Consider the following 14,603-nt stretch of genomic DNA (forward strand, 5'->3'; position numbering starts at 1 on the left):
TCGAAGCTACAGAGGGAGAAAAGAAAGGAGCAGTCAGACGTGTTGTCTAATGGGGAGCTAAAGACCACTCAACCTGGAAAAAGCGCTCACAGCCTCTTCCTCTCTCTCTCTTTCTCCTTCTCTGTCTCCATCCCTCCATCTTCCTCCTCCTGTCTCAAAGTTATGGATTCACCAGCAGGGCCGTATCCATTGTCTCCTTGTGTGTGTGTGTGTGTGTGTATGTGTGTGTGCACATGTGTGAGTGAAGACGTCTCCGTCTATGTGAGAAATGCCGTCATTACCTCCCTCATTAGTGGTGCAATGATCACCTAAAGTGGATCCCCGGCGTTGTGTGTTCCTCAGTGTGTGTGTGTGTGTGTGTGTGCGGGTGTTTCAACTCATCACACTGTTCCCACGCCATTTTTTTTTAAAAACACGTCTGTGTGACATGAGCGCGTGTTAAATGTGTGTGTGCTGATGAGTTTTCTTTTTCTTTTTTTTTTTTCGTCTTTATGTGTGTGAATGGACCAGTGGCGGGCGGTGGGGGGTTGTCATGAGAAATTACCCCCATGGACTACAGCGGCGAGGCTGTAATTCTCCGAGGTAATCACAGGGAATAATGGCAACAGTGGGACACCCGGGAATCTAATCACTATAATCAGAAGCACTGGCTTATGGGCTCAAATTCCTGCCTCGCTATCTGCCTCGTGATGAAGCCCGCTGGGCCGGTTGGCTGCTGCAACATGATCAAATGATTGACCAGTTTTCTCTCTCCTCATCCTCTTCTTCTTCTTCTTCTTCTTCCTCTTCTTCTTCTTCTTCTTCTTCTTCTTCTTCTTCTTCTCTTCTTTTTCTAGTCCTCCATTGTGGTCGGGGAGTCCCCTCTTCAGAAAGAACGGAGGAGTTCTCCTACAAGGTACCGTTTCACCTCCGCAAAGCCTTCTACTGTATGCCTGTGTGTGTGTGTGTGTGTGTGTGTGTGTGTGTGTGATCTCCAGCCTCTTTCTTTCTTTCTCTCTCTCTTTCTGTCTGTCTCACCCTCTTCCTCACCCGTCCTCCCCTCCCTTCAACCCTCTACGGATGTGCCAGCTCCAATCATCTCAATTCCAAATCCCTCTTTTTAGACGCGCACCTTGAGAATACCGAGCGCCGAGTTCTGACACTTGGCTCGGCGCCAGAGGAGGAACGCTTCTTTCTGTGGAGGCGTATTTGAAAGTTTGCGAGAGAGAAAGAAAGAAAAAAAAAAAAAGAAAGAAAGAAAGAAAAAGAAATGAAGTGATAGAGACACAGCAAGCGAGGGAGGGAAAGAAGAGAGGAAAATCTCAGCGTCAAATCAGAGGCTGGGGAGCGATCCCCCCCTCGCCTCCTCTCCTCATTCAACGCAACACACAGCTTTACTCTTTACACACCTCCTTTTCCTCTGTATTTCCCATTATTCCTCTCCTCTCCTCCTCTTCCTCTCCTCCTCCCCCTCCACCACCTCCCCGACCTCCTCCCTGGTGGCTGGACGGCAGTTTAAATGGACATTCAATCCCAATCAGGGAGCACTCCGGGAGCTCGCTGGGCTGCCGAGTCCTAAATGGAGGGGGAAATGGATACATTAGGCGTCTGCGGCGCGCCCTCCATCGCCGCTGATAATGGAGTAGTAATGGTCAAGGAGCCGAGGTTGGAGAGAGTGTCTGAAAACCACCAGACTCTCCCCCCCGCCATCCCCACCAGACGCACACAATCCGAGAGTGATGTGTCTGAGTGGACGGATAGACAGACAGACGGAGAGAGGGAGGAAGGCCGACTTGGGAGTGCACATGTGACAGGGAGAGACGGGGGGGAAAGGAAACTTTTTAAATGTGTAATGTGTTTCTGAAAGGAGAGAGGGTGCAGCATGGTCGGGCGTGACATTCGCAGGCAGCGGAGAGAAAGAAAGTTGTGACAGACAGCCAGAGGCAAAGACAAGGAAAAAAAAAAAAGGGGGGAAAAGTGGTGGAGGGGGTGGAGAGGTGGACTGGTAGAGAGAGTGAGTTTGGGGCTGTTAGTGCCCTCCGTTATTACTTCCATCTCCCATTCCCTGAGCTTTCAGAGCCGCTCCGCTCTGAGCTGATGTGGGCTGAAATCTGCCTCTCCCCGTGGCCCAGCACCGGCTCAGGATCAGCGCAAGGACAATGGCTGGCAGCTGTGTCCTTAATCCAATCCATCACCCCCAAAGTTCAAGCGTTTAATAGCTCTAAATTATAGGGGGATCTGCTGAGCCTAAGTGTTTCTGTTTTTATTTAAGCGCTCGGGTCACCTGCCATCGTTTATGAATTTCTGTTGTGTCTGTTTAGAAAAACCTGTTGCGAGGCTTTATTTAGCTGTCGGCTGCAAAGAACCGGATGTATCCGAGTAAATGAAATAAAAAAATGGACCAACTGTTAAAAGTTGAATTGCAGCATCAGCACATCAGAACAACATTTGAAGGTTCAAACACATATTGAATTGCTTGTTGAATTACATCTATTTACAGAATGATCACTTCAGCTCCACCAGCAGACTCTGATTATTCTGCTCATGATTTTTAGATTGAAGATTTTGTTGTTGTTTGTTTGTGCGTTTTATTGCGACTACAGACAGACAGAGAGCTGTGTGAATAATTCAGACGTCTGAAAGCTGAACTGAAGGAGCAAAGTGGTGGGAAGTACATTCATATTGAGGTACTTGTACTTTACTCGAGTATTTCTTGTCATTCGATTACATTTGACATGGAAATACTGCACTACATTTATTCGACTGTTAAAGGTACAGTAACACTTAATTAAGTTCAGTAAATTTTATGGTTAATTTAACTTTAGTTGGTAGTTTAATCATTTATTAAGCAGTTGTAAAGGTTTATAAACGTTATAAACGTGCAACTTTACAATAAACAGTTGCTTCATTAATGTTTTAAAAAGAATGTAACAGTCAATTAACTACTAACAAAAGTTCAATTTACCGTAGGTTTACCATTTATTATTGATGGTTTATATAAAGTGTTACCATTGTTACCAGTTACTGTGCAGAGTCTGGTTTTACCTGTAATAAAGCAACAATACAGGAAGTTAAACACAATGTAAAATATAATTAGCTTCACCTCAACTGGCTGCAAAGTTAAAATGCTCTTGAGTGCTTCTCCTTTTGATACTTCAGTTCATCTGCAGCCGTTTCTAAACCAACGTCAGCGACAGTTGCTGTCTGTTAGCGGAGCAAAGAGAGGCGCTGAGAAGACGAACAGGAAGTCACATCCTTTGGACTGTCGAAGAAAATCCAAGTCCTTTACAAAGAAATTCACAGTTCAGCAGCGTTAAACAACTTCGTCCATCGTCCACAGGCTTGTAAAGGCGACTGAGAGAGACGGGACGGTCTCATTTTCACGTCACGTTACAATCTGCTCACATATGACCAATAAAAAAGTGAGGCCCTTTTACTACATATTAAATAATCATATATTTAAATTATATTTTACATACTGATCATACAGCGTGTTTGAGTTTAATCTGCAAAGTTACAAGATATAAACTCAATGCAGCGGATTAAGAAGTACAGTATTTCCATCAGAAATGTAGTGAGGTCGAGAGCAGCAGGTAGCTCTTATCTGTGTTTGTATGCTGCTGGACCTTTAATGTAATCGAGTATTTCTTCATTGCGATATTGCCACTTATATTTAAAATGGCAACAGACAACTTTTCCAAGTGGTGTTACTGTCGGCGCTGCTGCTGCAGAGACAGCTGGATCGTTTCTGTTTTCCTCAGAGTCACAAATAACAACAGCATAGGACAGAAATGTGAGTTTGATCAATCATTTAGTCTGTAAAAGGATCACCGGTTAGGCTTCCTTTTCCCCGGGTGCCCAGTGTCAGACAAAAATTGTATAGTGATAGCCAGGTTGATAGGAAACCAACGTGAACACCTCAGCATTTGGTTCATAATGATACGTTGAAGCAGAAAACGTGTCTATTGCCAGTTGAAGCAAGACATCTGGGTACTTGGAGGACCAAATAATGGAAAGACTTGATTAAAAATAAATTCTGTCCTGACTTAGACACACCCTCAGTGTTATTATGTCAGACTTGACAAAGCTTCCTTCAGAGCCACATTATACAAGACATTATGCAACTTTTCACAGGCTGAGCAGACGTCCTCATGACGAGTGAACTGAACTTCAGATGTGAAATCGATGGCGTTTTCAAAGTAATACGAGACTCTCAAAACAGCCCAAATCATATTTGCCCAAAGAGAAAATTAGATTTTTTTATAATATATTTAGAGGGAAAAGAACAGGAGGTAAAAAGTTGTGTCTGTCCAGGATGCAACGGCTGCTCTGCTGGTTAACCTTCAGCCCGGTGTGACCCCGTGTTAGTGGCTGTGTTTAAAAGGGCTTATTAGGTTCCAGTGAGTAAGTGTTGCTTTTATTTCGTCCCCCGAACTGTAAGTCACAGCACATGTCAGTCAGCCAACCACTTAGACACTCAGCTGGAGTGTCAGATAGACAAGCCGGTTAGCCATCCAGTTAACCTGCCAGCATTCTCAGCCCACCAGCCAGTCAGTCAGACTACATTAGTATGCATCCTGCCCTCAGACTCTGTACTCAGTTTAACACACAGCAGCCGAGCAGATAGACAGGAGGGGAGTGGGGGGGCGGGGGGGGGTGGTTGTTTTGACTGAGCGAGAGGCCACTTTCAAAACGGTTGCATTCTCAAGGTCTGCTGGGAGTGACCTTTGAACCTTTGGACTGTGTGAGTGTGACTTCGAGTGTGTGTGTTGTTTTTTTTTGGGTTGCCTGTCTGCTGCGCGCCTCTGCCAGCCGTGCAGAGACTGCAGCCTGCAGGGCCATGTGGAACTCATTTAACAGGAGAGCAGAGGAGGCTGAGTGTGTGTACGGCGGCACATGAGAGCGCAGAGAGGGGAGGGAGGCTCGCCCTGGAAAACAGGCAGGCAGGGAGACGGGCGGCAGGCGAAGACGTAGGAAGCAGACAGAAAGGCAGAGCAGCTGAGCAGACAGAGGAAAAAAGACAGACTGGAGGATATTTTTCTCTCCAGGAAAAAGGCAGAGATGCAGACAGACACCTCTTCTCTTCTGTATTTACATTTTTTTTTTTTCCTCAGCGCGTCCTGCTTTTCTGCTACCAAAGCCGAGTGTTTCTCTCTTTTTTTTTCTCCTTTTTTTTTCTTTCCTTGCTCTGAGCTTGTAAAAATGTATTGCTCAATCTCAGTGAGTGAGGAAGCGCTGCCTGCTCTTTTCCCCCCCCTCGCTTTAGTTTGTCACCTCATCTCCTCAGCATATGTCCCGGGCTTTTTTACCTGCAGAGACGGCATGCGTGCTCAGTCGGAGACATGAGTCACCACTATACATAGAAACGACGGCCAAGATCGATAGAGAGGGAGAAAGAAATCAACAAGAGAGGGATGGAATTAGAAAAAAGAGACAAAGAGAAAAAGGGGTTCGGGAAAGCGAGGAGACGAAATATATAGAAAACATACGAGGAGAGTTGTCTTCGCTTGTGCTGGGATGGAGTCACGTGTGTGTGTGTGTGTGTGTGTGTGTATGTGTGTGTGTGTGTGTGTGTGTGTATCCAGGGTAAACAGTGGTGGTCAGGAGTGTGTCGCCGAGCTATGAGAGGCCGTGTCAAACAGGGCTCGGTATTTCCTTTCCCCCTCCTTTTCTTTTTTCTCTCTCCCTGCTTCTCTCTATCACTTTCTCTGCTGATGCATGATCTACCACTCTGTGGCATGTGGAAGGGGAGCCGTTGCTATGGCAACCTAAAGCCCGACTGGAGCGAGGTGGGGAAGGAGGGGTGGGTTTGCACACATCAACCCGGGGAGACCTAATGCACTGCCCACACACACACACACACACGCACACACTAACACAACCATGCAGCGAGTGATCAAGATTATAAAAGAGACTCTGTGCAGGGACCTACTTATAAGGTTATGGAGAGCAGAGCTGGAGATATCAGGGGCAGAGCCACACTAACTGGAGTCAATAAGATTACTGTGGACAGAGCCGGCCCGGGGAAACAAGCTACAGAAACACATCAACAAAATGACAAACAGATCTATCGTAATTCATATTTGTGTGTTACTACATGAACCAAATGTACGTTGTGGGATGGTTTTTCTTTGGGTGGGTGGGGGCCCTCGCCGTGACAGCTTGTACGTTTTAATGAGCTTGTGGTTCCTGGGGGCGAATTAAATTTCCCCCCCACCTCATAACATCAATCATAAATTTACTGAGATTTCAGACCAAGAAAGCTGAAGCTACAGTACGTTTAAGCTACGGTGAAAACGTTTTCAGGATTTACACCTCAACCAAAGCCTCTGCGGCAGACAAAGCAAACAGCAGGTCATCATTTGCGAAAATGCAAACTGACCCCAGAGATGAAAATGACAGCTGTTTTAGTGAACTGGGATGGCTGTGGTGAGCAGCCCGCCTCGAGTAATGAGAGCTTTTGGCTCAGATGTACACATGCACTCTTCTTGTCTTTCTCTCTTCTCTGCTGCAAAGCAGACAATAATGATATAGATTAACAGCTGCTACAGAGTTGAAAGGATATACATACATAGATCTCCCATCTGGTCTTTCACTGTCTGCTTAGGGTTTGTGAGAAATGGTCAGGTCACTCCACAAGTAGAAGACCATAGTTTGACCTTGATGGAAAAATCTGAAGCTGCATAAGAAAAGAAACTATTAATTGATGATACATAATGTTTTTTTAATTCTAAAGTGGTGTTTATACTGAGACATTGTTGGTTCTGAACCAGAAAATGTCCCAGTATCTTCAGAAATCCCCCCCGGACACACTGGAAGCTAAAATTGGGTTAGATCTGAATATTTTTGGCATCGCGAGTTTTTCTTCAAGTTGTCTTATCCCAGTAGTTTACACGAAATTGAGATTCATGTTGGCAAAGTGAAAAACATATTCAGAAAAATTTTTGAAGTCAGATTTGGGAAAATGCTCTTTTTCACTCTCTTGCTGAGAGTTAGACGAGAAGATTGATACCACTCATGTTACATCTGTACAAAAATATTAGACTACTGCTAGTCGGCTGTTAGCTTAGCTTAGCATAAAGACTGGAAACGGTTAGCCTTGCTCCAAGCTATGGTAAACAAGTTCAGCATTGCGGCACCTAAAGAGCTGACGAATACATTATATCTTGTTTGTTTAATCAATGGAAAAACAGTGTACAGCATAAAAATGGCATGTCTTTATTAAAGGCAAAGCTAACTGCTGTTAGCGTTCGCTTCACATTTAGCTAACCCACATGAGAGTGGTATCAATCTTCTTGTTAACCTGTCAGCAAGAAAGCGAATGAGTATATTTCCCAAAATGTCAAACTGTTCCTTGAATGCATATTAAAGATCAGGAGCTGAAAATGTCACCGCTGTATACAGAAGATACATTGACAGCGTCTTCAGCTTTCTGTCCAGCAGCTGTCAGATTGGATTAGGAGCGTTGGTAAACCATGAACTTCAGGTCTCCCTGTAGATTTTCAGATGGCTTCTAGTCCGGGCTTTGGTTGGGCCACTCGAGGACATTCAGGGATTTGTTCCAAAGCCAGCACATTATCCTGGATGTGTGTCCGTGGTGTTGCTGGAAGGTGGATCTTTGCAACCGTTCTGTGGTGTTTTCTTCCAAGACCTGCCTGTCCTTGGCTCCATTTATCTGATGGTGCCACAATCGTGCTGCAGCGTAGTGTGGTGGCACCAGGTGATGGCCGGGCAGTGAGCACCACCTGGATTCTGCCAGTTTAAATGCTTTGGCTTTCAGGCCAGAGAATCACATTTCTGTCTCATTAGATCTGAGGAAGCACTGTTTGCTAATGTCCAGGTGGGGTGCCATATGCCTGTTTACTCAGGAGAGTAGAATGGCACTTAGATGGTGTGCTGTAGAGTTGTCCTTCTGGTAGGTTCTCCGTGGCCATTGGGCCACTTTCTCCTGACCAAGGCCCATTCTGCCTGGTTCCTGCAAACCAGATGGATAACACTTGGAAGACTCTTGGTAGTTTCATACTTCTTCCACTTGATGATGGGACCCACTGTGTCCCTGAGTACTATTTCCCAAATTGACATCGCGACACAATCCGGTCTCGGAGGTCTTCTCAACGTTCCTTGGACACATTCAAGTGTAATGAGGGACTTGATTAGGACAGATGTCTGCAATCAGATCTGTGGTTCGCCTTCTGCTTAAGGCAAAAATTAACGAATGTATGAATGTGAAAAGTCATAGTTTTTAATGATTGATTAACCATTTAAGTCATTTCCTGCAGTAAACTCTGGTTCCAACTTCTTCAATGTGTTTATTTGTTGATTCCCTTCGTCTTCTATGTCATTAAACTAAATCTGGGGGTATTTTACGGTCGTGGTTGGAAACAGCAAACGATTTGAGAGTGCCAACTTGGGCTTTTGGAAATCATGATGGAAACCATTTTTAATGGACAGTTAATCAGGAAAGCAATCAACAGATTAAGAGTAGAAAAGTGTCTGGATGCCTACTTAAATACTTAAAGGATAAATTCACCCAAACATGGAAATTCAGTCATTATCTACTCACCCTCATAATGATGGGAGGTCAGGCCACAAAACATTTCTGGAGCCTCACGGTGAAACAGCCACGCAGCACTCTCCTAAACATCCGAAGTAGATGGGGACTTGTAAAGTGTTTTTCTCTCGTAGTGACATTTGAGTATTGCATGTTGATGACTTTGAATAATCGATTTAATAAGTTTTAACTAAGTTTTAAACAAGACAAACGTGTCATTTCTCACAGGTTTTAAACTCTGTGTCTTCCCCCTTTAAGTCCCAGCTGCCTGCTGCTCGGCCCACTGAATCAGACAGGCTGGATTTAGCCGAGCCCAGCGGTCGTTGGTAATTGAATGATTCGCAGCGGCCTTAACTCATTTATGACGCTTTCCCGCTCAATTTAACCTTGCCTTGCTCATCAATATTGCCCTGTTGGCCTCCTCAGACGGTCAGTGAATGCTCATCGAGCTGCTCCCGGGTCGTATCGAGGTCTGATCGGGTTTTGGAGAAGCTTCCTCTGTGTTTCCTTCCTGCTCTGAAACTGATTTGTGTGTTGCATGTGATGACTGTGTGCATGAACAAGTTCTCATGTCCGCTGCTCTCTCTCTCTCTCTCTCTTTAGTTCCTCGTGGTGTGATCCAAAATGGCGCCCGTGTAAGGAGCCAGGCACTCTTCCCTGTGATCAGACCCCTACCTGTAAGCCCCGTGGGGAGCAGAACCTCTGCCATAAGGTGGGTTAAAACTTCTGCTCCTGTTGCCCCTCAACCATACAATTAATGTCAGTCTGGGCTTTCCCTGCGCAAACACATTCCCTCGCAGACATACACAGACACACCCATGCCCACATGCACACACACAAACACACACACACATGAAAAGCGCACATACACAAAACAGAACTCGCACCAAAATTTTCCACTCATAGTTTACATAATTAGATCTTTATTGTGTCCAAAAGTCAGAGGCATTCACACGCTCCCCGCTGTCGAGAACATTTTATCCAGGTGTGTTTATATAATGGTCTCTCTCTCACACACACACACACACACACACACACACAAACAGGTTTATTAGAGGGAGAGGCCTCATGATTCAAAGAACATTGGGAGCATGCATGGACATGCACATCCATCACAGGGAGCGTAAGAGTATGATGGCCTGCACCGCATAATGAATTAAACATACTCAAAGTCTCACTAAAGGTATGCAGTGAATATTTGATCACTGTAAGGGTTGCATGTTTTTCTTATAAGATATTAATATGCTCACCCGCTCATTCTGAGGGGAGGAAATGTCCGGGGGACAGGGCACGCTGCTGAAGCTCCTTTTGATTTATTGCACGTCAGACTGCACCCCTGTCCTCTTAACGCCTTACAGAGAAAAGTGTCTCCTGACTAATAGAGCAAAATATGTATTGCGATATAATGCAGCGGCTGACGTACAGCACACTGGACAGTGGTTAAATGGGCTCCGCTGCAGAATCGTCACTCTGCGTCTGCTCTGACTTTAGAGCTTGCAAGGACCTTTATGTGCTGAGCAAGTTTAGGGAGCGTGAGAGCTGATCAAAACGCACTGTGTCATTTAAAAAAAAAATGCAAAGGCGGCAATCTGAAAGTGAGTCTGCTCAGGAAAGGCTGACTCTTTTTGGAGATGCAGTGTTAAATGTGACCTGAGAAGTATGCACATTGGGCCCTAGGGGGACTATTTAAAGGTGATAGATTATCGCGTGAAGGTTTTTTTGCTTTCGAGCCAAACGCAGAGCAAACTGGAGCAGCTTCAGTGGAGTGAAGCGTATACAGCCGGCCCACCTGGCTGGCAATGTGACAGCACGAGTAACAATACTCTCTCTCTCTCTCTGTGTCCTTGCTTCATACAGATCATCCCTGGGAGATTATCTGAGCCGAGGACAGGACAGCCCATCCCGCTACTCCCCTCCGCCCGGCAGTGAGGACCTCCAGGACGACCACACTTACAGCACCGCCAAATCCCCCAGCCGGCTGTGCAACTCCCAAGATGACCCTTCCTCCCCCCTGGACGACGACGACATCATCGCCGTGGAGATCCAGTCAGACGTCAAACCCGAGCCCAGGGAGATCCCTCTGGATTCTCACGTCAGCGCTGCCGCCGCAGCCGCCTACATTTCCCAGCAGCCCCTGCGCGGACAGAGACGTAGTTCGGGGGCGGGAGCTGGGACTCTGGCAGGGAGCAGTTTGCCCTGGACCAAAAACCGAGCGAGGGGCATTAGCGACACGCTGCCGCTGAAGAAGCGGCGCGCGGCGGCTGTGGAGAAGCCGCCGGAGAGCGACGACGAGGAGATGAAGGAGGCGGCGGGGTCGCTGCTCCACCTGGCGGGCGTCAGAGCCTGCCTCAACAACATCACAAATCGTACCGCCAAGGGCCAGAAGGAGCAGAAAGAGGCCCTGAGAAACTAAAACACACATATATCACAAGTACATAGTCATGCACACACACAGCTCAACGCACGCACACACACACACTAACACACAGACACATATACGACACACAAATAGGTCAACAGGTAACGTTACTACAGCATTAGTCTCAACGGACACTTCTCATCTCCCTCTATCTATCTGCAGGGCATTAGGTGAATCCTACTTATTTGTGGCAATATCAAAAATCTATGTTTTCCTACATGTTCAGCAACACTAACATCAATGGGTATTTCTCATGTGTCTTTGTTGTTTTTGTTGTTTAAAAGGGGATGAAAGCCATAAAAAAAAGCATGTTTTGTCACTAATTTGGACGAAGTTGAACACGACAAAACCGAATCACATTGAGGAGCGCACAGTACACGAACACAGAAGATGGCTGTTTGTCTTACCTGTTTGTTTCCATGTGAATCTGTAGCAATCTCGCAGCGATGCCAGCGGAGACGGCGGCGCCGGCGACAACAGGGCCTCTTTACCAAGACTTAGGGGCCCTCGCTCGGGGGGCCGCTCGCTGGCATCGCTCGCCTACATCCACGAGCACAAATGTGAGACTGTGCCAAAGATAAGCGACCAGGTTGCTTCATGTAGCCGATACGACAGCCGACAAAAAATAAAAAAAGAGAGAAGAAGTAGTCAAAGGAGAGCGAGAGAGAGAATGACCTTAAGTGTCAAAATAATTGTAAAACCCAATGTGATATATATTCATGCACTTAAGATTATTTAACGCCACTTATAATAGAAGCATCATGGGTAAAGACATGGTTTATTTCAAGAGCACTCATAGTATTTAAGAATAGATATTTTAAAATAAAAAAAAATGGTCATGTTTATCACCATAGAGATGGATAGTGTGCCGGGTCTGAGGCAATATCTCCTTCATTTTGTTGTTGTTGTTGCATAATGTAAACGTCCCTAAAACTCCCCCCAGTACTTCTGTCCATAGACGTAGACACCTGGTATAGATATCGGAGCTACCAGTAGCTACCACACCTTCCTCTTCATTTGACAATGTCAAAGAACTATATACATAAACTGTGGGTTTTAGATTTCTGTTTGTGTCTGTTTACCCTCACTCTACCCTCATAAAGATATAAGCAATTTGTCCCGTGTGGACAACTCTGTAAAAAGGTTAGAAAATATTTTATTTTTTTCCTTTCTTAATTGAAGCAATTTGACCTGCAGGACTTTCTCAGTTATATTGCATGGGTGCTTGTAAATAAGATAAAAAGCAAATCTTTTTTATTCAAAGATCATGTAAGATAAACAATGTATTTAGCATGAAGCATGACTTATTTTCATATAAACCTTGATCCTAGAGGAAAGAAAAAAAGTTTTGCCGCCAATTCTTATACCCGTGATTATATTGTTTTGTTTTTTTGTTGTTTTTTTTGTTTTTGTTTTGTTCCTTTTGAATCTTTTGGGTTCTTTTTATTCTGAGCGGGCTTTTCAAAGACACGTCTTCAGGGAGGAGCGTGGGAGATATCACTCTGCAATTAGTGGCCCTGAGGGTGCCACCTCTGGGCTTCGGGGTTCAGGCTATGTAGGCCAGCTGAATCACCTCTTAGGGGTGGGCTTCCGTCTTCTTCTGCCTGTACATTGATTTTTTTTTAGGTGTTCAGTGTTAACCCTAGTGTTATTTCAGAACACATGTGTAGAGTGTGTGAGTTTGTGTGCCCAGGAACACACACCCCTTTAACATTGTGCCTGCCTGCCTTCCTGCCTGCCCTCAGTACCTCTGTTGTCATGTCTCGGACATGTTTTTGACAGAATGTCTTTATTTATAACAGTATTGTTCTTTTCTCTCTCCTGTGTGTTAATGTACATGTGTCCTTATTTTTCCCATCGGCATTGTTCAGTGTAAATGTGTGGATCGGAGCGGGCATGGGAAACTTTTGTAGGTGTCCTGAATGAACCTCATATCTCCAAAAAGGCTACTTGGGAGTTTGAAATGAAAAGAAGGAAAGAATGTAGATGGCATAAATGACTAAAAAAACGTTTGTTTCTTCATTTACATACAGTATTGTTAACCCTTTGATTAAAGGACTTACCTGCCGTTGTGGATGTCAAGCTTGCACACAGTCTATTACATATTTATCTCAAGAGCCCCATCTGGAGATCAGAGGTTGTTTTTTTTGTTTTGTTTTTTTCTGTATGTTGCCACTCTACAACGTGTATGTGTACCTCACTCATCATGAAAACACTGACTTGATTGAAATTTACAAGGGCAGTTTGACATTCTTTGCATCAGAAGCGATATAGATACTGCACTGCCATTATTCGGCATGCTTTTGCTGAAACAGGAATGCATTAAAGTATTAATTTCCCCCCCACACACATGCATAAAGCTTTGTAGGAGAAAAACATAGGCTGGTTGTAGCAGCAGAGTCACGCGAGGTTTTGTTAAGCTGTTGAGTGACTGTCAGCGAGCCGAGCAGGCAAACAAATGCATGTCCCATCCTCTGGTACAGTCTTTGGCCACCTGTAGCATGCATCACTGGCTTTGCATTTTGTATGGTATCCATGCCGACGTATAAAAAAAGGCTAAAAGGAGACACTGTCAGTGTTCTTGTTGTGTGCCATCCGTCTCTCGTCTGATATTTGTCTGAGTGCTCGCGCCGCCCGGGTCAAGCACTCTGCTGTATTCGCAGTAACAATCCACTGTTGTGGTGACTAATAACGTGTTCAGCTGGCAAGAGGCATGTCGAGGGGAGAATGCGTTGCTTTAGCAACCACCTTTTTTTCCTCTGACTCACTCAGTGACACGCAGGGAAGATGAACTCCTGACCTACGAGTCCTGGAAAAAACATTATAAGGACATTATAAAAGCAAAGGAAGTATACTTCACTGCCTGAGAATCCCCCCTTAAACAAGTGTTTCTTTCAAAACCTGCCAATCATCCGGTGAAACGCTCTAAACAAAAAAAAAAAAGAGTTGCCATTTTTTTATTTGTAGATGTTTTTATTATGCGCATTTTCATTTTTCTGTTTTGTTTTCTCTCTGACAAAAGTTATCTACAATACTGCCATTATTTTTCCGGTGACTGTCTGAGCTGAATATTGGAAAGCCATAGGTTAGAGATGTCAAAATGCAAAACTGTTATTGATCTGTGAGATGTGATGCGGAGTACACCCCAGGTGTTGGTTTTGTTTTTTTGTTTTTTGTTCTTTTTTCAGTAAATGTTCAATTCTCTCCTTATTGTGCAATCATATTGCCAAAGAATGATTTCAAGACCTATTTCATCACTACATGTAAATATCAACGTTGTCCAATACCGTGGCAAAAAATATATAAATGTTGTTTTATTTTGTTTTCCATTTTCTGAAAAACTGCAATGATGTTTATGTGATGTATTGTCTTCCAGTTGGTTGCAATAATAAAAAATACAAGTTGCAGAAGATTGCTTTGGCTCTTCCTTTTGACGGACTTGGATCAAACATGACAACCATAATCAAAAAAAAAAGAAGATGATACCCGCGTCAGCTACTATGACACATTTAATAACAGCATCACTTGGAAGGCAGTTCATGTGGGCTACAATAACGGCAATCTAACAATTTTACTCCTCGAAAATTCACAGTTAAATATAGTTAAAGGCTTAGAAGAAATTATATCACCCTCTCTATCCCCCTCCTCCCTTTC

General features: G+C 44.6%; 1 protein-coding gene across 1 annotated transcript in view; it reads left to right on the forward strand.

The window, feature by feature from the left end:
• ches1 (checkpoint suppressor 1) overlaps positions 1–14,361 on the forward strand; it is a 59,559-nt gene extending 45,198 nt beyond the window's left edge. The window contains exons 4-6 of the mRNA XM_084377991.1: positions 837–895; positions 9,134–9,242; positions 10,388–14,361. Coding sequence (XP_084234117.1) covers positions 837–895; positions 9,134–9,242; positions 10,388–10,943 — 724 coding nt within the window. The 3' untranslated portion in view covers positions 10,944–14,361. The remainder of the gene's footprint in view (positions 1–836; positions 896–9,133; positions 9,243–10,387) is intronic.
• The last annotated feature ends 242 nt before the right edge of the window (positions 14,362–14,603 follow it).

The sequence above is a fragment of the Pagrus pagrus genome (assembly GCF_965226575.1).
Source record: "Pagrus pagrus genome assembly, chromosome: 16".
In the NCBI taxonomy this organism is placed as follows: Eukaryota; Metazoa; Chordata; class Actinopteri; order Spariformes; family Sparidae; genus Pagrus; species Pagrus pagrus.